This window comes from Ovis aries, chromosome 7 (genome assembly GCF_016772045.2).
Source record: "Ovis aries strain OAR_USU_Benz2616 breed Rambouillet chromosome 7, ARS-UI_Ramb_v3.0, whole genome shotgun sequence".
NCBI classification, from domain to species: Eukaryota; Metazoa; Chordata; class Mammalia; order Artiodactyla; family Bovidae; genus Ovis; species Ovis aries.
Window position 1 is genome coordinate 16,909,907 of NC_056060.1, and position 25,680 is coordinate 16,935,586.

Below are 25,680 nucleotides of genomic sequence, written 5' to 3' on the forward strand. Positions count from 1 at the left end.
CCTGCACCCACCAGCTTCTCCGAGAGGGTCACCATCATGGCGCCCTGCCCTGCCACCGAGTGAAGCTGCCTGTGACACCCAGCTGGCCTGGACAGGTTGTGTGAGATGATGGCCATCACAGCTGCACTGCTGGGCCCAGGCCAGGAGGACCCAGAACAGCAGAGCATCTGAGCTGAGCCCTGCCGGCCAAGGGCACCTGTTGGGGCCAGGAGAGACGAGCTTCCCAGGATCCTTCAGAAGCAGCACAAAGGAGGGACCAGGCAAAGCACTCACTTGGAGTCTTGCTCAGACCCTGCTCTATGACCTGGGATACCTGGTAAATCTACCAGCCTCAAACGGGAGCGCAGCAGACACCTCCAGGGCAGCCACGCGGATGAAGCCCTGACACTTAGCAGGGGGTGAGGGAATCTCAGAGGTTCCTTTTCAGCTCCAGCAGCGGATGATTCTGTGAAAACCAGGCAGGGAGTCAGGCTGCAGCACATCTCCTGAGAGATCCACAGGCTTCTAGTGGTCACTCAGCATGTGTCATGAGGCTGTCTTACAGAGGACTCTCTGACTCCATCCCCAGGCCCCCTCCCCTGTGCAGGAGCCAGGGCGCTGGAAATGCCACCATCACGGAGCACGCCTGGGCCTTAAACGCCGCCCTCTTTAAGCATCTCTTTTTAGTTTTCTAATTTAAATTTTTTTAATTTATTTTTAATTGGGGGATAATGGAGGCTTTTACTTTTTAATAGGAGGCTTTACAATGTTGTGTTGGTTTCCGCCATACAACAACGTGCATCAGCCTTCAGTATACATATATTCCCCTCCTTCTTGAACCTCCCTTCCACCCCTCACCCCATCAGCGGTTGGCACAAAGTACAGGGTTGAACTCCATGTGTTATACAGCAACTTCCCATTAGCTATCTACTTTACCTATGATAATACACGTTTTCTGCAAGTCTTCCCTCCGTCTGCATCTCTCTTCTTGCCCAGCAAATCGGTTCATCAGCACCATTTTCCGAGATTCCATATATTTGCGTTACCATATGATATTTGTTTTTCTCTTTCTGACTTACTTCACCTTGTTTAACAGGCTCTAGGTTCATCCACCTCACTAGAACTGAATCAAATTCAGTTCTTTTGGGGGCTGAGTAATATTTCATTGTATATATGTACCACATTTCTATCTATTCATCTGCCGATGGACATTTAGGTTGCTTCCACGTCCTGCCTGTTGTAAATCGTGCTGCAGTGAACTCTGGGTTACATCTGTCTTTTTCAATCACAGTTTTCTCAGGGTACATAAGCATCTCTTTTTAAAAGAAAAAGTTTCCAGTTGAGTATCTTCTCTTACAAAAGGCAGCCCCACAGCATCTTGGTCCCTGAATGGGAAGAAGGCACAGACCTGGAAGCTAAGATGAGACACAAAAAGGAACCAAGTTCAGAAGACAAACCTCACCAACTACTATAGGCATTGGCAGGTCAGCTTGGGGTGGCTACACACCCCATTTGGAACCTAGGAAGGATTTATCATCCTTGCAGAGGCAATTCTTAGCTGTTCACAAAGTACATTTTTAGGTGCTCTTCTCAAACCTCTCAACCTAGAGAGGTAGGTCTATTTAGACCCATGGCGCAGACGAGGAAACTGAGGACCAGAGATACGGACTTTTCCAATGTCACCAGCGTATCAGCGGCAGACCTAGGGTCAACCCAGCTCTGGCTCCAAGCCTAGTGCCCTGCCCATTCCACTACCGCCTGAAGCACCAGGAACAGGCCATGGTGAGCAGGCAAACCCCACCAGTGCCACTGTATCCCGCTATGGGGAAAACTTCAGGGGGTTCAAAGCCTAGGCCAGTGACTATCTGGCTAAGTCACAGTAGTAGGATTCTAACAGGTCCAGGTAAAAGCCCTGATCCCTGGGAGAAGTCTTTGGTACCCAAAGTGAAGGAGCAAAGTTCCCTGTGGGTCAGGACAAAGGGAGGGCAGGCTAGGGCCCCAGAGAGCAGAACCCACCCCTAGCCCTGGAGCAAGCAGCGGAGCCGCTGGTGGGCAGGCCCCAGACCAGGATGGCAGGGGGCCCATCAAGCACTTTGACTGCAGGGGGAGGTCTGTGCAGGTCCCAGTAAGGAGCAGCATCAGAGCAGCTGCTGGCTGAGCATCAGCGGCTCCTATGGGTCACCCATGTTTTGGGGATGTCTTAGTCCCCAGAAGCCCCACAGCTCAGGGATCCACACAGTCTTCCTAATGAGACAGGAGAATCGCTCCACTTCAGCTCAGAGGCCTTGCCAGTGAGGTCCAGGTGAGCAAGCCCATCACCAGGCAGTGGGCTTGGAGGCGGGGCTGCTATGCTGCCGGGTGGAGGGTGTGTTCACTCATGCGTGCAAATGCAAGGGGGGAGTGTCTGCAGGAGGGATGAGTGGAGAGAGTCCAGCCGTCCATGGGAGCCCTGAGGTATGTCAAGAGTCCAGGCCTGCGGCTGTTCCTGAAAGGCAGAAATGGTGTGTGTCTCGCTCACTCCGCCCTGTGTCTGTCACAGAGCACCATCACCCGGCTGTGCAGCCCTAGGCAAGATGCTTAGCCTCTCTGTGCTTCAGATGCCTAACCTCTCTGTGCTTCAGATGCCTCTTCTGTAAGATGGAGCTGGTGCCAGGCTGCAGGAAAGACTTAGATGACAGTGAAAGGGCCTGGTACGCTCCCTGTGCTGGCATCCTTTGTGCCCCCCCAGCCCAGAGCATCTGAGCTCCTCCTGGTTCACCAGCTGTTGGGAGAAGGAACTTCTGATCCTAGAAACCGGAACCACCCTCCAAAGAGAAGGTGAAAGGAGTGGAAAAGGTGACGCCTGGGGAATGTTGTTTACGGAGCACACTTCACGAAAGTCATCATTGTTTTCTCTGAGAAGCCGTTTTCTAAAGGGCCCTTGAAATACCTTACCAAGAAATACTCCAAGAACAATCCCTGTGACTCGCTTGGAGGGCTGCTTCAGACAAGGAGACTCACAAACCTCATTCATCCAGATCCAGAGGTGAAGGTGGGTCCAAGGCCAAGGACGAGGCCAGCTCCTTTCCCAGAGCTTGGCTTTAGAGCACAGGGTTTGAGACACCAAGGCATCTGTTTGTGAATGAATTGTATTTTGTTGGTGTAAGAAATGCGCCACACTCAGTCACACACACACACACACACACACAAAACAAACTAAGCCCAAAGCACAGTGCTTAGCGGGTTGCCATGCCCTCCTCCAGGGAATCTTCCCTACCCAGGGATTGAACCCAGGTCTCAAGCATTGGCAGGCAGATTTTTTACCACTGAGCCACCAGGGAAGCCCATATGTGTGCAAATGCATAGATGTAAGTAATATATTTATTTTAATAATAATATTATCATGCAGCAAAAAAAAAAAAAAAGAAAGAAAGAAAGATGCTACCTGGAAGAGTGGGAGAAGCAATCAGGTCCAAGTTCATCAGTTGGGAGGCGCTTGGAGGGGAACTTCGGCACAGCCAGACCTGCCAAAGCTATGCAGAAATTCAAGGACAGGTCTAGAATAAGCTCCTACCTCCTAACTTCCAGGGGCCTATCTGTCACACTCTAGCCCTGCCCACTCCCACTGTGGGGACAGAGCCCTCTGGGGTGGGGGTGCTCAGAAGGACCAGTACCCCCATACTCTGACCTATGCTGTCTCTGAGCTGGCGGCCACTAGCAGTCTCACCAATACCTATCCTGGCTCAGGGTAGGAGACCTGAGAGTGCTGGGAGCCAGGAGACCCCAGGATCACATCAGCTGCCCACCCGCCCATCCTGCAAAGAGGGACCCTGAGACCACCTGCCAGAACCAGCAGAATACCCTGGGAATTCTCCCTTCCCTGCTCACTTACACATGGGGGCCACGACTTACCTATGGCCTTGGCCTCCAACTTGGAAGAGAGAGCAGCCCACAGGGCCCTGTGAATCTGGGAGGTCACAGGTCCCAAGTGACCCCCACCCACCCATCGAGGGGCGTGGTGGCTGTTTTCCCGGAAGAGGTCTTGTTCCAGAACTCATTCTCCCCTGCTGAATGCTGTCATGTGGGAATAAGAAAGAGCTTTAAAGTTCCAGAGCCAGTTTTGCTTTTCTCTTGGGCCCCAGGGGTTAGGGAAAGTGTAGAGATGTTTAAAATCCATTCATTTAATTTGCCAGAGAATCCCTGGTAGCTCAGCTGGTCAAGAATCTGCCTGCAATGCAGGAGACCTTGGTTCGATCCCTGGGTTGGGAAGAATTGCTGGAGAAGGGATAGGCTACTCACTGCAGTATCCTGGCCAGGAGAATGCCATGGTCTATACAGCCCATGGGGTCACAAAGAGTGGGCCACAACTGAGTGACTTCATTTTATTTGCATATTTAGCAGGGTGCCAACAGAATCAGAGGCACCAGGGTTTGAAACAAGGCAGCCACTTACTAGCTCCTTGTGCTTGGGAGGTTCTTTGAGTTGTCTGAGCCTCAGCTGCTTCCTCTGTGAAATGGGGTAATAAGGCACTGCCTCTGGGAGCTGCTGGTAGAGGTGAGTGAGGCCAGGCTCATAAAGACTCACTCAGCACAGATGTCAACAGCACTGTTATGGGGGAAGCGGGCCACAGCTGTAACTACTGGCCTGTAAAAGCCTGAAAGAATCCACCAAAATTTAAGCGGAGGTGGAGCGGGGAATGGACTGGGTGCGGCAGGGGAGGTTATCACTGAGGGGCAGGATTTCAGCGACTCCTTTTCTTTCTTTACTTTTCTTCTGGCTTATCCGAGTTTTCCAAATACTCCACAATGTTTCCTGAATTCATTGTCATTCGAAAATAATAGAGTGAAAAATCAACCTGCTCCCCACTGTGATGCGTGGCCGCCTCCATGCTAGGGATGGGGGAGGGAGTGCGGTGTGGGGAGGGAGCCCCAGGCAGCGGCTGGGCGAGGTCCCCCCCTCCCCAGGCAGAAAGGACTCCCCCCACCCCGGCGGGCCGGCCCCACGCTCCTGCTCGCTTGGGTTGCGCCTGGCTCAGACAATGCGAACACACAATCATTCATTATAACTCAATTACAGTGATTAAAGCTGGTGGCATGCAGAGGCAGGAGGGAGTGTTGCCAACAGAATTTACACTCCGTGTCATCAGCGAGAGATAACAGCAGCTGACGCGGCCGCTCGCCTCCCCTGCCATCTGCTCGGCGCGGGGGCCGCCCGAGGGGCGAGGTGCTGCGGGCGGACCACGCGGCGGGGCGGCGCAGAACTGCTGACTCGGGCTGCCTCCGGGCTGGGGCCGCGACGGCACCGTGATCGCTGGGGAAGCGGGCCCTCCCCGTAGGGAGCGCGGCCCAGAAAGCCAACATCTGAAATGCGGAATGTGGGGAGGCGACGGTACCGGCTCTTCTGGGTTTGTGCCCGCCCATGGCGGAGGGTGAGACTGGAACATCTCGGATTTGCCCCCATGCTCCTGATGAGGAAACTGAGGCCCAGACCCATGAGAGATGACGCACAGGAAGCCAGACCTCACCTGTTTCGCTCTCCTAGGAACTGTGCCGAGAGGAAAGTTGGGCCCCTAGCCCTCGGGACTCTGGGAAGGGGGAGAGGCCAGACTTAGGCTTGAGATCTGAAACGGTCAAAGGCGGTCACAGAAGGGGCCCCAGGGGCAATGCAGGGGACACCAGCCACAGGGCGGGGACCCTGGGGACGTGAGGTGGGGCAGTGAAATGGCCATCAGTCAGCAGGCAGCGGATCAGACAGTGGTGGGCTCTGGGCAGGGGGACTCAGAGGGACTAGGAGGATGAGACAGGCCACGCCTGGGCAAGCTGGGCAAGCGTCACCATGAGGCGGAGGGGGGCACAGGACAGGGCTGCTTTTTTAGGGGCAGCAGTGTCGCCCCAGAACACCAGGCCTCCAGGTGTGGCAGCACCAGGAAACAGGAACCTGTCTATTGGACCTGCAGATGAGTGAGTCCCCTATCGGGAAAAGTCTTCATTCTGAGCCCCTGTGGAGCAGGGGTGGGGTGGGGGAAAGAGAGCTCAGGGCTCCCATGTCCTGGTTATTCTCTTACTTGTTCAGCACGTTTTTCCAGCTATGCCAAGCTCTAAGGCCATAGTCACCATGGGTAGCGCAATACCACAGCTAGAGCTCATGCCCAAATCCCACCACAAGTCTCATTTGCTAAACTGTCAGCAGCTCCTTGGGGGCTTCCCAGGTGTCTCAGTGGTAAGGAACCTGCCTGCCTTGCAGGGGACACAGGAGACAGCAGATTTGATCCCTGGGTCGGGAAGATCCCCTGGAAGAGGGCATGGCAACCCATGCCAGTATTCTTGCCTGGAAGATTCCATGGACAAAGGAGCTTGGTGGGCTACAGTCCATGGGGTTGCAAGGAGTCGGACATGACTGGCTGAGCGTGCACGTACGCATACACGGTGGTTCCTTGGTTCCTCCAGGATACATCTGACACCGCCCCCCCCGCCCAGGTGTTCTCCCTTGAGCCTCATCTTTCCCCATTGCCCCAGGGCCTTTGTACATGCTGTTCCACAGCTCTACCCCTTCCTTTGGCCTTCTTCATCCCACTGGTCCCTCAGAGCCCAGCATAGGCCTCCCAACCTCCAGGAAGCCATCCTGACCTTGGAGCCAGCTGGGTGCCCCTCCTCTGGATTCTCATCCCTCCCCCAGCCCCATGCTAGTCCCCTTGGAGCTCTGACCACAGAATGCTGGGGTCACCTGGGGACAGGTCTGTTTCCCACCTGCAATCCCGGTAGCAACTGGTGAGCAATGGCCGGGTCCTGTGCATTTCTGGAGTCTCAGGGCTGACTGGATAGAAGCTTGAATGTGGATGGGGGGCCCAAACAGGAGCTGACACAGTCGCTGCCTCACAAAGACTGGCTCAGGAGAACACACAACCAAGCCCACAGGCTGGGACAGAGGCCACTGTGAGAGTGAAGAGGGAGAGAGGGGAGCTGAAGGGGTAGGAACCCCGCTTCTGCCAGTCCAGACCTCTCCCGCAGCCATGAAGGCCACTCAGTCCGTGTCTGACAAGCCCGCTCTGTGCTGCCTCTCTTGCTCCCAGGCAGGTCGGATAGGGCAGGGCTGATGGCCCAGGATGAGGCTAGAGCTGCTGACTGCTGAGGCCAGAGACAGCGAAGATGGGGCTGCCGCCTTCCCTCTCGACATCCCACGTCAGGCCGCCTCGACCCTGGGTGGTCAGCCACTGGGTAGCCCTGGCGACATGGCACAAGAGCGAGGTCCAGGCGGGACCACATCACCCTGCCCGGAAAGCGGTCCCTGGAATTCCCCAAGTAGAACCAAAAGGGGAAGCTGAGGAGAGGTGTTGGAGGTGGGGGACGTGGTCGGGGAGCCTGCGATGCAAAAGACACGCAGAGTCAAGAAACCTAGGGTTTAGGTTTCAGTCTTGACTCCGGCTGCATGAGGTCAATCATTTGTTCATTCTGCAAACCAAGAGAGTCCGATGTTCTGTGGAGCTTCCATTTCAAGTCACTTGTGCTCTCGGGGCCTCAGTTTCTCCATCTGTCATGGGAGTCATGGACTTGATCTGGTTGGGGGAGGATTCTTTTTAAGTAAGGTGAAGACGCATTGGAAATCATTGCCAATGATAGGCAATCTCCTGGCATAAACCATAATGAAAAATAATATAAAGAAAGAATGTATATATGTGTATAATTGAGTCACTTTGCTGTATGGCAGAAATCAGCACAACATTGTAAGTCAGCTATACTTCAATTAAAAGAAAAAGAAAAGCATTGCCCACAGAGCAAGAAAGCTTTTCCCTTTCTAATTCTCTAGGATGCTGATGAGTTCTTAGCACCTCTCAAACGCTGCCCCATTTCCCTTTCCATAACAAAGAGGGAGTCAGGAGGACTAGAAGAAAGGTGTGGTTAGATTTGTTGACGTTACATTTAGTAGTATGGAGAACTTTTTTAAAAGATGAGTGATACCCATTTGCTGCTGCTGCTGCTGCTAAGTCACTTCAGTTGTGTCCAACTCTGTGCGACCTCATAGACGGCAGCCTACCAGGCTCCGCCGTCCCTGGGATTCTCCAGGCAAGAACACTGGAGTGGGTTGCCATTTCCTCCTCCAATGCATGAAAGTGAAAAGTGAAAGGGAAGTAGCTCAGTCATGTCCGACTCTTCGCAACCCCATGGACTGCAGCCTACCAGGCTCCTCTGTCCCATTTAGGAGAATGATATAAAGCTTTCCTCTTAAATGCTTATATTTAAGCTTTAAAAGTGAATTTATTTAAAGAATAACTATGAAGTAACTCCTTGCCTGGTGGATTTTAGTAAACCAGGGCACCAATCACCAGATACTAATTTACAAATGACTGCAATTCCTTGATCCTTGGGTTCAGAGGGTGCTGCGTCAGCAGGGTAGCTCTGCCCATGTTGGGGGCAGGGCTCAGAGGCCTGACAGCTGTAGGTCCTGGAACTGGGCCAGTAGGGTCAGAGGCAGGCACTACACCCTGATAAAAGTGAGCCAACTGGTAACATCGGTCCTCGGGGCTTCCCAGGGACTAGGGAGTATGTCCCCAAACAAGCTGAAATGCGAATAACTCTCACCGGCGCACTGATCTACCTCACGCATGCGCAGCACTTGGCGCTGGTTTCCAAATAGAGCTCTGCAGCGAGGGCCGCCTCTCTGTACAGTGCTCTCCAAAGTGACTCGGGCCTGTGGGCTCCCTCTCTTCCTCCTTCCTCCCTCATACTTTGTGCCTGCCCTCCTATAGCCCCCTCATGGGAGATACTGAGGGTCCTCCAGGCAAGGGTCCCCAACCTCCGGGACCTAATGCCGGATCATCTGAGATGGAGCTGATGTAATAGAAATAAAGGGCACAATAAATGTGATGCGCTTGGATCATCCTGAAACCACCACCACCCCACGTTGGGGAAAACTTGTCCCTGGTGCCAAAAAGGTTGGGGACCATTGCTCCAAAGAGTAGCCTCCAGCCCCAGCATAAAGGATCTGTAAAACCTTTAGCCATCCAGGAGTAAACTAGCTCATCACTACAGAGGGACAGGCCACTCAAGGACCAGTGTGTCTAAAACGCCTTTCTTTCTCTCAACCCACAACTCCTGTTCATCCTTAAAAACTTGGGACAAATGTGATCTCCCTTATGGATGTCCCGTTCTGACCCTCTTAGAGCTGCCTGATCCTCCTCACCCCCATAATATGCTGTCCATAGTACTTATTAATAACGTGGTTTTATAACTGCTCTAATTGTTCAAGTTTGGTTTCCCTACTGATGAGTACACTGCTTGAGGCATGAACAATTCATCTTTATACTCCATGTCAGTCCCCAGCCTCTGGCACTGGCTACGCGCTGTCTGTGTATCTATTGAATCAGTGGGCGGGTGGATTGGCTTGGCTTAAAGTTCCGAGCTAGTTTTCAGTTTCCATTCACTCTACTTCTCTATTTAAGGAGAGGGAACTTTTTGTTGAAATCATGGTTCCTTCAGGCATTCAGTAACTATTTACGAAGCACCTATCATGGGACAGGTACTCTGTCAGGTGCCAGGAGTATAGAGCAAACCAAATTTGATCTGTGCCCTCGGAAAGTTCACAGTCAGGTTAGAGAATGAGGCAAGCAACACTTGGAGTACAAGAGAAGGAGTTCAACATCCTAATTACTTAGATGTGAACCACTCAGAATTTAATCTACTTTGAAAGGAAATTCAGGTAGAAGATCAGTGAGGTTAAGTAAAAACCTATAACCCTGAATTTGAAGTATCAGTAGATAGGGAACCATATCAATATCTTGGAATAACCTGTATTAGAAAAGAATCTGAGAAAAAATATATAAGACATATTATATATATATATATATATATATATATATACCAGTTCAGTTCAGTTCACTCAGTCATGTCTGACTCTTTGTGATCCCATGGACTGCATCACACCAGGCCTCCCTGTCCATCACCAACTCCTGGAATTTACTCAAACTCATGTCCATAGAGTCAGTGATGCCATCCATCCGTCTCATCCTCTGTCACCCCCTTCTTCTCCCGCCTTCAATCTTTCCCAGCTTCAAGGTCTTTTCAAATGAGTCAGTTCTTCGTATCAGATGGCCAAAGTATTGGAGTTTCAGCTTCAACATTAGTCCTTCCAATGAGCACCCAGGACTGATCTCCTTTAGGATGGACTGGTTGGATCTCCTTGCAGTCCAAAGGACTCTTGAGTCTTCTCCAATACCACAGTTCAAAAGCATCAATTCTTTGGTGCTCAGCTTTCTTTATAGTCCAACTCTCACATCCATACATGACCACTGGAAAACCATAGCCTTGACTAGAGAGAACTTTGTTGGCAAAGTAATGTCTCTGCTTTTTAATATGGTGTCTAGGTTGGTCATAACTTTCCTTCCAAGGAGTAAGTGTCTTTTAATTTCATGGTTGCAATCTCTTTTTTGGACCCCCCCCCCAAAAAAAAGTCAGCCACTGTTTCCCCATCTACTTACCATGAAGTGATGGGACCAGATGCCATGATCTTAGTTTTCTGAATGTTGAGCTTTAAGACAACTTCTTCACTCTCCTCTTTCACTTTCATCAAGAGGCTCTTTAGTTCTTCTTTGCTTTCTGCAATAAGGATGGTGTCATCTGCATATCTGATGTTGATATTTCTCCTGGCAATCTTAATTCCAGCTTGCGCTTCATCCATCCCAGCATTTCTCATGATGTACTCTGCATATGAGGTAAATAAGCAGGGTGACAATATATAGCCTTCACACTCCTTTTCCTATTTGGAACCAGTCTGTTGTTCCATGTCCAGTTCTAACTGTTGCTTTGTGACCTGCATACAGATTTCTCAAGAGGCAGGTCAGGTGTTCGTTTCCAAGGCAAACCATTCAATATCATGGTGATCCAAGTCTATGTCCCAAGCAGTAATGCTGAAGATGCTGAAGTTGAACAGTTCTAGGAAGACCTACAAGACCTTCTAGAACTAACACCCCAAAAAGATGTTCTTTTCATTTTAGGGGACTGGAATGCAAAAGTAGGAAGTCAAGAAACACCTGGAGTAACAGACAAGTTTGGCCTTGGAGTACAGTGAATCATGGCAAAGGCTAATAGAGTTTTGCCAAGAGAATGCATTGGTCATAGCAAACACCCTCTTCCAACAACACGAGAGAAGACTCTACACATGAACATCACCAGATGGTCAACACCGAAATCAGATTGACTATATTCTTTGCCAAAAGAATATAGAGACTATATTCACTTAGCCAAAAGTGAAGAAGCTCTATATAGTCAGCAAAAACAAGACCAGGAGCTGACGGTGGTTCCTCATGACCTCCTTATTGCCAAATTCAGACTTAAATCGAAGAAAGTAGGGAAAACCACCAGACCATTCAGGTATGACCTAAATCAAATCCCTTATGATTATACAGTGGAAGTGAGAAGTAGATTTAAGGGACTAGATCTGATAGATTGTCTGATGAACTATGGATGGAGGTTCATGACATTGTACAGGAGACAGGGATCAAGACCATCCCCAAGAAAAAGAAATGCAAAAAAGCAAACTGGCTGTCTGAGGAAGCCTTACAAATAGCTGTGGAAAAAAGAGTTGCAAAGAGCAAAGGAGAAAAGGAAAGATATAAGCATCTGAACGCAGAGTTCCAAAGAATAGCAAGGAGATATAAGAAAGTCTTCCTCAGTGATCAGTGCAAAGAAATAGAGGAAAACAATAGAATGGGAGAGACTAGAGATCTCTTCAAGAAAATTAGAGATACCAAGGGAACATTCCATGCAAAGATGGGCTCAATAAAGGACAGAAATGGTATGGACCTAACAGAAGCAGAAGATACTAAGAAGAGATGGCAAGAATATACAGAAGAACTGTACAAAAAAGATCTTCACGACCCAGATAATCACCATGGTGTGATCACTCACCTAGAGCCAGACCTCCTGGAATGTGAAGTCAAGTGGGCCTTAGGAAGAAGCATCACTATGAACAAAGCTATTGGAGGTGATGAAATATAAGTATATATATATAATGTATGTACATAGCTGAGTCATTTTGCTATACACTTGAATGGTACAACATTGTAAATTAACTACACTTGAAAAGCTATCAGTAGATTTCACGATGTACTTTATCTTTAACAAATATACAAACACACACGTATCCTATCTCTGCTACTGGAAGGAGCTAACTACAGTGACCAATCCATTAGCATCAAGCTCACTCCCAGATTATGGCTTCTAAATACTAATTCCCACTAAAAGGAACTAGGGCTTCTTGGAGAAATGGCTGACTCCAGACTTCAGATAGAAAATGTACAAGATGAGAATGTTGTACCAGTAAGCAATGAAGCTATCAAAGACTACCACAGGCATATCAAAAAGACTCAGAAGGTATCTTCAAGAAGTTGTCTAAAATAGGATGATTTGAGAAGCAATAAGGATAGCTCAGTTGGTAATGAATCTGCCTGCAATGAAGGAGACCCCGTTTTGATTCCTGGGTCAGGGAGATCCACTGGAGAAGGGATAGACTACCCACTCCAACATTCTTGGACTTCCCTTGTGGCTCAGCTAGTAAAGAATCTGCCTACAATGTGAGAGACCTGGATTCGATCCCTGGGTCGGGAAGACCCCCTGGAGAAGGGAAAGGCTACCCACTCCAGTATTCTGGCCTGAAGAATTCCATGGACTATATAGTCCGTGGGGTTGCAAAGAGTCAGACATGACTGAGCAACTTTCACTTTCAAGGATAACTCCGCTTGACAGAAATGTATCAACTATATACAAATCCACAAGTTAAAAGTGATATTTTAAAAGAAGAAAATCTTTGACAATACTAAGAAACTAGCATATTACTTTGAAAACTGAAAAATAAAGTAAAATAAGTAGGCATTTATCTTGCATTTAAACTTTACCTCAAGATGACCAAATGGTTCATGAGGGGTGGTTTCTTTTTATAGCAGTATCCAAGCAGATAGATGAAGGAGTAATAAAATACCACGTTTTGTACCCCCTAATGAATTCATGCGTCTAGACATGATCATCCATGACTGCTCTCATACAGAAAGAGAAACATCTAGATAGTACGTGCCTCCTAATGGGTTAATGAGATATTCTTGTTGTTCCTCGGCACCCCCACCCCCCAGTGAAATCTGGATCTAATCAGGCTCCAAGACCTAACTACAATTTAGTGATCAGCACAATTCGGACTACGAGAAGCTTTGGGGACAAATAATTTTGTTTCTTCAATACATTAATGTATGTATGTATGTATGTGCAGGTATGTTAGAGAGAGAGAGCGAGAGACACTGAAATATGAAGAAGGAACTTATAAGACGTATCAATTGTAATCACTTTGTATGGACTTTATTTGGGATCCTAATTCATATATACAATGTTTTTAAAAAAATCATGAGACAATTGAGGAAATTCAAATGCAGAGTGGGCATTTGAAGACATTGAATATTACTGTTAATTTTGGGGGTGGCTTAGTGGTATGAATATCACAGCTATATTTTTAAAATAGATTTAACTTTTTGGAGATATTGAAATGTTTACTAGTTAAATAACGAAATGTCTGGGATTTGTTGCATAATATTCTAGTGGTCATGTATAAATAGAAGGCGTGTAGGAATGAAACAAGGTTAACCCTGAGCTGATAACTGTTGATGCTGGATGATAAGTATATGGAGATTCATGATATTGTTTTCTCTACTTTTGTATGTTTGGCATGTTTCATAATAAAAAGCCAAATGGATTCAGTCCATGATGTCTCTGCATGAGATAGTTGCCCATGCAATCTACAGAATCATTAGAATCACAAAATATCTAGACTGGAGATGATTCAGGGATTGCTCACCCAGCCTTCAAGCATGACTCCATAGATAAGACCAAGATCTGGAGAGGTCTGGTGACATAGCCAAGGTGACATGGTGAGCTTGGGGCTGTGCTCCTCTGCCTCTGGGCATGTGCACCCATCCCCCTACTCCACACCCAAATTTCCCCTCTTAGTCGCCAGAAACCATGGTGCAAGTCCTGACTCTTCTGGCTTTCTTTCTTTAGTCTTCAATTATGAAATATTTCAGACATATAGAAGATATTCAGTTCAGTTCAGTTCAGTCGCTCAGTCCTGTCCGACTCTTTGCGACCCCATGAATCGCAGCATGCCAGGCCTCCCTGTTCGTCACCAACCCCCGGAGTTCACCCAAACTCATGTGCACCGAGTCCGTGATGCCATCCAGCCATCTCATCCTCTGTTGTCCCCTTCTCCTCCTGCCCCCAATCCCTCCCAGCATCAGGGTCTTTTCCAACTGATACTACTAAAACTACCACATGGATTTTTAAACATTGCTACGTACCAGTTGTGGTAAGCAGGGGACACTTTTTGCTGTGGTGCACGGTCTTCTCATTGCGGTGGCTTCTCCTGTTGTGGAGCACAGGACCTCGGACACGTGGCTTCCGGAGCTGCAGATCCTGGTCTCTGCAGCACCGGCTCAGGAGCTGTGATGCATGGGCTTAGTTGCTTGTGGAATCTTCCTGGACCAGGGCTCAAATTCACATCTCCTGCACTGGTAGGTGGATTCTTATCTACTGCACCACCAGAGAAGCCCAACTACATAGATTTTTTAAATGTGAATATTTTGAGATGTTCTTCGGATTTTTTTTTAAAGGTAACAGAATGGGATGATGGATAGAGCCAAACTCCCACCTTCCTCTCCCTTCCTTCCCTCCTCACAGATACCAACATCCTGGTGGCAGGCTGTGTTCTTTCCACTTGCGTTTTTATAGCTTGATGTGTATACTCAAATTTAGAATTGTTTTGTGTGGATTTATATTTGACATAAATAGTATCATATCATATATTCCCTTTTGCAACTTGCTCTTTTCACACAACATTGTGTTTTTGAAATTTATCCAAGTTGATGCATGCAGACCCAGCTCATACATTTTAAAGCCTCCATACAATTTCTTTATATAAAAATGTATAGATTTTTCTTTATTCGTTCCTCCAATAATGCGTTATTGCATTACTGGTTATTCACAGTTATTTTTGCTGCTTCGAACAATGGGGCAATGAAAAGTCTCTGCATGTATCTCTTTGCATAAGAGGTTCTCCAGCATGTGTACTTGGAAGCAGAATTATCAGGTCATAGGGTTGTGTTGCTTCTACTTTGCTGTTGCCAAATGCTCTACGAAGTGGGTGACCCAGTTATGCTCTCCCACAAACAGTGTCTGACCATACTAGTCATCCCACACCCTCATGGAAGGTGCATGTTGTTAAATGCAAAACTTGCCAATCCAATGGGAATGAGTTGTTCTCTTTTGCTTTAGCTTTTGGATTTGCATTTCCCCGACGACTAGTGAGGATGGGGCATTTTCACCTGTTTCCTGGCCATTTGTGCTTCTCCTGTGAATCACCTGTGTTCTTCCCATTTTTCTGGGTTGTTTACTTCTATGTGCCAGTTTGGAAGAATTCTTTACGTATTCCAGTTTCTGTGTCAGCTATAGGTGTCACATTTGTATTTTTTCATGCTTTGGAAGTTTATGGCATCTTTTGTGGTACAGGTGTTTTAAATTTTAATACAGTCAAATGGACCTCTAATTTTTTCATTATAGCTCTCAATTTCTGTATCTTGTTCAATGATCCTTTCCCTACTCAGATTTCTAAAAGCTTAAGTTTAATCCCACTGCAATTTCTTTTTGTACCCTGAGTAAGGCCGAGGTCCATTTCCCCTCCATAAAGATGGTCTATTGTGGTCTATTGTCCCAGAACTGTTTGCTAAAAGTGCTTTTCTTCAGTGATACATAATGGCACCTAGGTCATAGTCACATTTCATCTCTATGGAGACTGATTTATAGACTCTGTTTTGTTCCATTGGTCCATTTGTCTACACGTGCACCAAGAGCATATTTGCCTGCCAACTGTAGCCTTAAGTCCCTAATAAGTCTTGCTATCTGGAGGACAAGCTCTCCTTTCTTTTTCCTCTTCAAAATTATAGTTGCTATTTTGAGTCCTTTATTCTTCAGATAAATATTAGTATTAGCTTTTCAAATTACATAGAAATCATTCTCTTTGGGTTTTGTTTGATATTGCATTGTAAATTGATTGCTGGGAAAGAGAGCTTTAAAAATGATACTGAATTTTCTTATCAATGAATATGGTATAGTTTATGATCTGCACAGGTCTTTTAAAAAAGACCTGTAACATTTAATGTTTTTCTTCAAAAAGGTCTTGTGTAGTGTTACTTAGTTTTACTCATAGGTCGTATTTGTTGCTATTTGTAAAAGCATTTTTATTTCTTTACATTATGCTTTGAAATTGGTTATTGCTTATGAATAGGAATGCTATTGATTAATGAATATTGACTTCAGATCTAGCAACATAGTTAAACTCTCTTGTTTCAACTGTTTATTTTCTACATATATAGTCATACTATCCATAAATAATCATAGTTGTTTCTTTCATTTCAATCATTGCATTCATTTTTTAATTGTTCTATTTTGTCCAATTGCATTGAGTAGAGCCTCCAGCCCAATGTTGAATAGAAACAGTAATAAGAACATTCTTGTTATGTTGCTGACTTTGAAATCATGCTTCTAAAACTTAATTTTTATCTATTATTGGGTTGCTGCTCATCTGGTTTAGCTGTCCATCATAGGATTAAAGACATTTTCTTCCCCCTGTGATATCCAGGATATTCCTTGTTTGGTACCTTAGGGAAAACCATGAATGTTGAATTTTGCGAAATGTCTTTATCTATTTCTTTTGATTGATGAAACTAGATCTTCTAGCTGGGTTCTTCAATAGTCGGTTGTAGGGTTCTGTGATTCAATTATGTTGTTCAACTCTTCCATATCCATATTAATTTCTCTCTCAGCTTGATCTACCAATTTCTCTTAGTGGTTTGTTAAAACCTCCCATTCCTCTTTCTGTCCATTTTTTAGAGTTTATGTAGTGTTCTGAACTTGGGAGCTCCCACTCTACCTTTAAAGTCGTTTATCTATGACATTAAATGAGTCCCCTTTTTTTCATGATAGGCTATCAAAATTGTGTTATTTGCTTTTTATTTTTGGCTGCACCATGCAGCTTGCAGGCTCTTAGTTCCCTGAGCAGAGAGTATGGACTCTGGGCCCTGGCTGTGAAAGTGCTGACTCCTAACCACTGGACCTCCAGGGAATTCCCTGTTTTCCTTTGATTTTATCCAACATGGCTGTCTGTCCACATGGTTAAAGGGAATCCTAATTAGCTTGCTGTTTCATTTGCCAGTATTGGACATTCCAGATCTGCTTTTTCCGAGTCTTGTCAGCTATTGCCAGCAAACGCTTACACAAGTAGCTTCCCTCTGTGATATCCAGGAGAGACAAGACCACAGCCCCATCTCACTCTTGCTTCTGGCCTCAGTGGTGCAGGAGACCTCAAGGGCCTGCTTCTGAGCCATCAGCCTTGCGCTGGCTGATCTGCTTGGGAGGGGAGTTCAGAGTCAGGGTCAGAGTGAGCATGCTGTGGAGCTTTCTGGGCATTGACACACATGCCCTAATGGATGTGAGGAAGGCCTAACTAGGCAGTGGACGTTTCTGCCTTCTGTCTCTCCTTCCTATGTTCTTCATCTTGAGACCACTCATCCCCTGCTCTACCTGTGGGGTCAATTCTTTCCAGTTTCTGAACCCGTCCTAATGGTCCACCACCCACCCACCCATTCATCCATCTACTCATTCATCTGTCCAGCCAGCCAGCCAGCAGCAGTATCGTACAAATGCTACAAGCTGCGTGATCTTGGAACTTCAGTGACGTCATCTATAAAATGAATATAGTAATAGCATTGACCTCTTAGGACAGTTATGAGTTTGGAATTACACAATGCCAAAAAGAACTGGCAGACACATACTAAGTCCTCTATTAAGAATAGCTATTATCTTCATCCCACACTCACTGATTCATTCAACTAACATTTCCTGAGCATGTACTACATACTGAGTACCAGAAATCTGAGACACAATCCCCGCTCACACCCAGGTGGAAACAGGAGAGGATGATACCATTAAATTAACAGCCGTGATGCACCATGCATAGTACGTCCCATGAGCTGGCAGAAGAGAGAGAGCTGGCAGAAGACACTCCAGCAGCACAAGGGAGACGCAGCCAGTGCAGACTAAAGGAGCTGGGGGCTAGGGAAGGGCTCCCTTGAAGTGAAACTAAAGTTGAGGGCTAAAGAATGAACAGGGGTTCAAAGAAAGATGCAGGGCATTCCTGGCTGCAAGAGAAACACATAAATAACCTAAAATCAGAGTGTGGCCTCTCAGGGCATTGGAGGCATGTGTGACGGGTGTGAAAAGATGGCTCTAGAGGTACAGGGCTGCACCGGGGAACCAAGTAAGGAGTTCAGACACAGTGCTGTGCCCAGGGCCATCAAGGGGCTCCCAGCAGAGGGCTGGTGGGGACAGATGCGCAGTTTAATGTCCTACACAACTGTATCCATCAGATAAGGGACCCAGATCATGTCCAGTGCCCCAGTGCACAGAACCCCAGTCTCTGCACGTCAGTTGAGGTGGGGACCTAGTGCCTGGGGCTCAACACAGGCAGTCTCAACCCTCTGAACTGCAGCTCACCCCCTAATATTTCCTCCTCATCCCCCTGCCCCTCCTGGCTCAGGTCAGAACTCTGGCCTCTGCAGATCCCTCCTCCTAAGTTTCACCATCCTGCTTGGCCTGAATCTGAGCCTGTTTTCTGCACAGGAGGGGACTGGCCAACAAGAGGCTACAGGAATGGGGACTTCAACAAGCTGGAGTGTAGCTAGATCAGGGCAAAACGGAGAACTAGGTGGGTTGGGGGAGGGAGATGGAGGAGGATGTGCCTCTTACTCCGGGCCTTAGCACACGCTATTCCTTCTACCTGGAACACTCTTCTCCCCACCTCCCTTGGGCACGGCATCTCTCTGTTCCTCGGGCCTTGGTTTGGCTCAATCCTTCCAAGAAGCCCTTGCTCTGACTCCACTCCCTGGATAACATCTCTACTGTGTGGTGTGGCATCTTCTGGTTTGTGCCTTCACACATCTCATCCAGGTTATGGGCATTAGCATTAACCTGCTGGTATCTGTCTTCCTTTTGGACTTCCCTGGTGGCTCAGTCGGTAAAAGAATCTGTCGGCAATGTGGGAGAGCTGGGTTTGATCCTGGGTCAGGAAGATCCCCTCTAGAAGGAACTGGCAACCCATTCCAGTATTTTTGCCTGAAGAATCCCATGGACAGAGGAGCCTGATGGACTACAGTCCACGGGGTTACGGAGTTGGACAGGACTGAGTGACTAAGACACACACACACACACACACACACACACACACACACACGCATCTCATGGAGCGGCCATTGTCAGTTTATGTGACAGTTTGTCCCAGTTGGCTGAGCACACTACGGAGAGGGCAGGCATTGTGTCTTACCGATCTTTGCATCCTAGCACCTAGAACCATGCCTGGCATATGTTAGGGTCTCTCCATAGAAATGTTCATGGGATGGATGGGTAGATGGAAGGATGGAGAGATGAGCGGATGAGTGGGTGGGTGGATGGATGGATGGATGAATGGGTGACTGGTGAGTGGATGGAAACATGGGTAAGATGGGTGGGTATGTTCTAGAATGTTCTCAAGGCAGGATACTGGTTCCCACGACTCTTGTCAGCCATGGCCCTTCCCTGAGGAATTTCCTCACCAGTCCTCTTAAAGAAGATACTAATAGAAGATACTAAATACTAATACTAAATACTAATAGAAGATACTAAAGAAGACACTAGATACTAATCCTTGAGACAGTGCCATTCAGTCCTGCCCACTAAGTGGCTCCTTCACCGAGGCCGTGGTATGGGTTTAGGGGAAAGGGAGGTGTGAGTCGCAATGTTGGCTCAGGCTGTGTGACTCATGGTGAGTTATGTAGCCTTTATGGGCCTTCACTGTCCCATCTATCAAACTAGGGGCCAAGGATAGATGTCTCTTCAAATACAAAAGTTCCAACTTTGGTGTAATATTTAAAAATACTTCACGAGTATGGCACATTTTATAGAGTTCATGTCCTACTATTGTCGCAAAAACATCAAATGATGCCTAACCGTGCAAATAAAAAAAGGCTCATCACGTTTGTTTGTTATGCTTCATATTAAAAATAGTTCATTCTCCAACACTGTGCTCTTGGAAACTAAAAATGTACACCCCAGCTCCATGGGAGAGCCCATGGCCAGTCTGTAACATTTAAGTCTTGCCGACCACGCTTCCAGCTCCAGCTCTCTGCACCCGTTCCTCGCTGCAGACGCTATGATGTAGGAGGGTCACTGCCTCTGCTGGGGTCGGGGCCGCCTGGGGTGGGAAACAGGGCAGTGACTCAGAGAGGCCTGAGAGTGAATGGCTCTGCCACTGTTACAAACGGCCTGGACACTTGCACATCATCTGATGTGACCTGAAACCACGAACTTGGCTCCTGGCCAGACTGTGGCTTCTGACGACCACGCTCTCTCTGTTTGTTTCAAAGATCTTGCTTCGAGCAAAGGCAGGGTGACCAAGCTGGAAGACCCTCAAAAGCCAACCCTTTCTCTGGGCTTCAGGGACAAGCCTCAGGACAGCCCACTTGCCCTGAGAATCAGGATAACCTCAAGCCAGGGACAGCTCAGCCTTTATTCACTGGTGCTGCCCTGGGTCTATGATGTCCTGGGCACTGTCTGCAGTCAGCGAAACCAGTCTAGCTGTGTGGACAAGTGAACAGGAGCACTGAAGAGTTGCAAATGCTATGATCAGTATGAGCCTGAATTTTTGCAGGAATGGCTAAGGGGTGACTTTGAAAAAGGCTTGGAAAATGGGACCTCCCTCATAGCTCAGTTGGTAAAGAATTGGCTTGCGGTGCAGCAGTCCACCTGCAATGCAGGAGTCCTGGGTTCGATTCTTGAGTTTGGAAGATCCCCTGGGGAAGGAAATGGCAAGCCCACTCCAGTATTCTTGCCTGTGAAATCCCATGGACAGAGGAACCTGGCAGGCTACAGTCCATGGGGTTGCAACTGTCAGACACAACTTAGCAACTAAACCACCACGGGAAAATGGTATGGAGGTTTTCTACTACTTTGTTGATGAGGAGGTAGGGGCAGTCTTGGGGGATTCGAGATGGAAATCAGAGTGCGCACAGTATTTGGGTCCCGCCCCAATGATTCAAAGAGGCCTCCCAAACCTTCAAGTGCAGAGGAATCATCTGCAGAGTTTCGAGAGGTGGTTATGGCAGTGGATATGGCTTTAGTAGGGCTGAGTCGGGGCTGAGGTTCCGTAAAGTGGCAAGTGCAGGAGGGGAGCGGTGGTGCGGTGGGAGGCAGTAGCGAGGAAAAGACAAGCATGCGCAGTGACAGGCTCAGGGTGGAGAGGCTTGTGAGCTTGCCAGGACAGTCGCAGAGAGGACAGGCAGGGTTGAGGCACCAGTAGTCAGAGCCGAAGGATGTGTTCCCAACTGCACTTTCACAGGTCAGGTGTCTCTCCCTGGCTTCCATTGTGAGCTTCCGGGCCTGAACTGAATCTTGGTCGTCTCCCCATGGTCAATTGTGCCCAGAACCTCTTGGTAGAGGAGCCTTTCTGAGATGGTCTCCCCTTCTCAGCAATGGGCCTGACATTGGCCTTCACTCCCAGGAGCCAAGAGTGGAGGGGAGCATTCTGAGACATTCTTCCCTTCTACCCACTGGGACCTGCAACCTTCAGGCAGACTGTTCTGGCCAGTCTCCCCCATTTGGCCCCACTAGCCCTCTGCTGTGATGATCAGACTGTGACAAGCAAGGAAAGCGTGGTTCAAAGGGGTGTTCCTTTACTCAAGTTTGTGCCACTAGTACAAGACAGAGATGTCAGCCAAACATAGCCCCAGATGGGCCTTCTTCCTACATGCTGGAAGCGTCTCTTCTGTAAGCCTGACAGCAAGCCCGGCCCCAGCTAAGTGATCCTGGTATGTGCAGCCCAGCTGTCCTTTCGAGGCTTAGAATAAAGGCTGCTTTATCTGGATGGTCACTCCTTCCTTCAAACGTTCAATCCCCTTTCTCGAATGAAACAGCGGCAGGCAATCATTTTTGTGTGTTCATTTGCAGTGACTTTGGCAGGAGTTGGAAACCACATTACCCCACATTCTGGAGATTTAGTTCATGGCTGCATGATGCCCAGGAACCTGGGAACCACGACCCCAGGACAGTCCTGCCCCACCAAGGGTACTGCCCCCATTTCCCATCTGTAAACCCGTCCTAAGTGGGGTTACCCCACAGCATCTCAAGTTAAGCTTAAAAAAAGATGGTAGAGGTTTCCAGGGTCCTGATGGTCATAGACACTGCAATTTCTCTACAAGTTCATCCCATTTCACTTTTTTTCCCCAAGAGTTGGGCAATGGCAGCTATATAGGACATCGGTGTTAACTGTGGACTTCCCCTCTGGCAACTGCCCCGAGGAAACCCCCCACCCCACCCCGCTTTAAACTGGGGAGACAGCAAGGGCTGGGGGCATGAAAACACTCCCTTTTTAGCTATCCCACATGACCACTTTCTAGGGGTGTGGGGGGAGCATGGGAATGCTTTAGAAAACAAAGAGCTCACATTCATGGAAGACAAAGGAAATCACCCAGGACATGGGGTAGACAGCACCCCACCCCTCTTCTTGGGGGTTTGGGAGGAGGGAGAATGGAGATAAACTACTGGGGTGGGGCAGGAGGGGGAGGAAGAAGAATTAAAACGCAACAATCAAACCAACCTTTAAATAGTAACTTTTAAAAATATAAAAACAGGTCATTACAATGACTTTTCATTTTCTTTTTTTCTTCAGGAATCAATTTGTCTTCCACCCTCGCCCTCCCTTGTGGCAAGAGCCTTAACAATAGGTGGTGGCTTAGCATCCAGGACCCAGAGAGAGAGACTGAGAGAGAGGAAGAGAGACACAGACAGACTCTGGACACCCCTCCCCAGCCTCAGAAAGGTCAGGGCACCCACCTTGCCCTTCTCTTCGGCCTCCAGAGCCAGGTAGGGGGAGGGGCTCACCTGGGAGCAAGAGCATTGGAGAGGGGTTCACTGGGAAACCCCCTTCCTTCTCACCAGACAGGATCACACGTTAGAAAATAACCCATAAAAATGCAGTATAAAAATTATCCTCCATATGCTACATCCATGGAGAGCCCACCACCAGGACTCATAACAGCCTTTAGCTTTTCCTTAGAAGAAAAAAAAAAAGCAAAGGAAAAACAAAACAAAGAACAAAACCCTAATACCTCAGAGCATTTTGGTACCAAAAAGTGGCACCCGCAGGAGCTGATATTCTACCTGTAAGCTGTTTGCACTCCTAAGGGAGACATGAAGCCGGGAGAAGGCAGCACCCCCAGCCCAGCCCCAGTCCCCTCTCCCCGCTGCCCTGCCTGGGGCTGGGGGGCAGGGAGATCAACCTTAGACTCCATCCCGCAGGTTAAATACACATTTTCCCTCTAAGGAGAGAGTAAGGGGTCAGAGGCAGGAAAGTGGGGAGAAGGCATTTTATGAAAGGACATCACTTCTAATTCTTTTTATTCAAATTAAAAAAAAAAAAAAAGCACCCACATCAGTTGCTATTTTTTCTCTGGTAGCTCCCTGAGCTGAGTTGCTATGCGTTCTTCTAACTTTGTGTCCTTTTCAGGTTGTGTCCGAAGATTAAGTAGGGCTGGAGACAGAGTGAGTGCCTTTGAACTTCCATTTCTCGTCACGACAACCAAGTGTGCACCAAAGAGAGATGGAGGTGGCGGTGGGATGGGGGAGACAGACAGACAGGTTCAGACACCGGAGAGGGGAGCCAAGGGGCTAAGAGGCAGGTGGAACTCAGGAGGCCACAAAAAATTCACGGTGTTTCTGCTGCCGTCAGCCTGGGCGGGCACCCATCTCAAGCTCTGCCTGTCGATCAGTCTGCTGGAGCTGGGTCCTGCCATGCTTTAAGACGATTCCCAGGTCCACATGGAGACACACTCGCCCAGGGGCTGCCTGATGGCTGACCTGGCCGCCAGCCGTACTGCCCCTCCTCCACCCAGGAGTCTTCTCCCTCTCCCACTCCCCTCTCCATTCTGCCCCCCTCCCTGCCTCCCCTTCCCAGATGGGAACTTCTGTTTAAAAAAAAAAAAAAAAGCCACCACCACGAGTGGATTACGAATACAGCAGGCGAAATACACGGCTGGCATTGCCGGTGGGAAGGGGCCTCCTCCCCCGCTGACCAGTCCGAGATAGGAGTCTGTTATTTACACTTTTCACAAACCTTGTGCGCTGCACAGTCGGGAACGTGAAACCCTCCCCCGCTCCCTGGTACAAACGTGTGGTCCACACTCCAGTGTCCCCGAGCCAGGGCAGGGGGACACATCAGAAGAAAGGGGAAGGAAAGAGATTCATGAGGGTGTATGTGGACAGCTGGAGCCACGAGCCTCCAAATCTACGTGCAGCCTCTGCCAGCATCGTTACGGGAGGAGGAGGGGAGAAATCCATCGGAGTCCGTGAGACACAGGAGTCCATGCCCAGGAGTCCCGACCGTGACGGACGCACCCTCTCAGCCCACCGGAGCGCGGTGCTGGGCCGCTCGCTGCCCGTCCTCCGTGTCTGCGGGGTCTCCCTGGCACAGCCGAGTCTGTGTCTCCCAGAGCTTGACAGCCCCGTCACAGTCCTTGCTTAGTAGATGACCTCATAAACCGTGGCCTTCTTGTCACCAGAGCCTGTTACGATATATTTGTCATCTGCCGAAATGTCACAGCTCAAGACTGACGAGGATTCCTTAGACTGGAGGAGGAAATAAAGGACAGAAACTCACTCTTTGGGGTACTCAGCGCTCTCTCGGTACTCTCAGAATTCACCCGCCCTCTGCACATCCTGGAGTGCACGCTGCGAGGCCTTTGAACACAGCCCTTCCCCATTAGAGGGGCCCTTTCTACCTGCTTCCCCATAAGGAAAAACTCATTAACTGGGCCAGATGTGATCTTTACAGTCAGCTCCGAGCAGCAGAACAGAACACTTGAGTGTGAGCTTTGCATCCTGAGTTTACAAATAGGAAGAAGCATTTCTGAGCTGGGAGCAGCTGTCAGTGGGCCAGACCCTCAGTCTGATGAGCTAAAAAAAAGGATGTGCACCTAAGTTTTGAACATCCAGTGTAATTAGAGACTCTTGAAAGTTACATGAGTGATGCACCAGATGCCAGACTTCTAGACTGCATCGAGAGAGTGTCTTACTCACTCTGAGAGCGAGTGTGTGTGACTTGAGTGTAGTTGTGCAAGACTGTGTGTGTGTGTCTCTCTGTGTGAGTGTATGAGTGAGTGAGGGACAGTGCAGTGTCAGGCCCTAGGTTTTGAAAACCCACACACAAAAAAGCCTCTTCCCTCTCTCTCATCTCCTTCTGGATCCTTCTCTGGCCGCAGACCTCTCTCCTTATATTGAAGTGTTGAGATGGAAAATAAACCTACTTTAATACCAGACAACACTGCTCAGAAAAAAAAAAGCTGCCCAGTTTGCTCAAATGCCTGGTGCAGCTCCTGTGAGGGCTCAGTGTGCAGGCCAGAGCCAAGAGCATGTTTTTATTCCTCCTTGCTCTAGAAATCCTACAGGAACCTCTGCTAAAAGCCCTCGCCCCAATCGGTCAGATGCCACTAGCAGCAGAGTATGCGTCCCACTGATGTGCCCGAGTCCAAACCCTCGCTGCTGGAGAAGCTGTCTGGGACCCCCAGCAGGTAGGGGTCAGGGCAAGTCCTGCTCTGCCTCCCCTATCCCTGCC

General features: G+C 48.4%; 1 protein-coding gene across 10 annotated transcripts in view; it reads right to left on the reverse strand.

The window, feature by feature from the left end:
- Window positions 1-22,665: 22,665 nt before the first annotated feature.
- Window positions 22,666-25,680, reverse strand: part of TLE3 (TLE family member 3, transcriptional corepressor) — a 48,794-nt gene continuing 45,779 nt past the window's right edge. For all 10 annotated transcript variants that reach the window (XM_060418548.1, XM_060418547.1, XM_027971540.2 and 7 more), the window contains one exon: window positions 22,666-24,695. In XM_060418548.1, coding sequence (XP_060274531.1) covers window positions 24,588-24,695 — 108 coding nt within the window. In that variant the 3' untranslated portion in view covers window positions 22,666-24,587. The remainder of the gene's footprint in view (window positions 24,696-25,680) is intronic.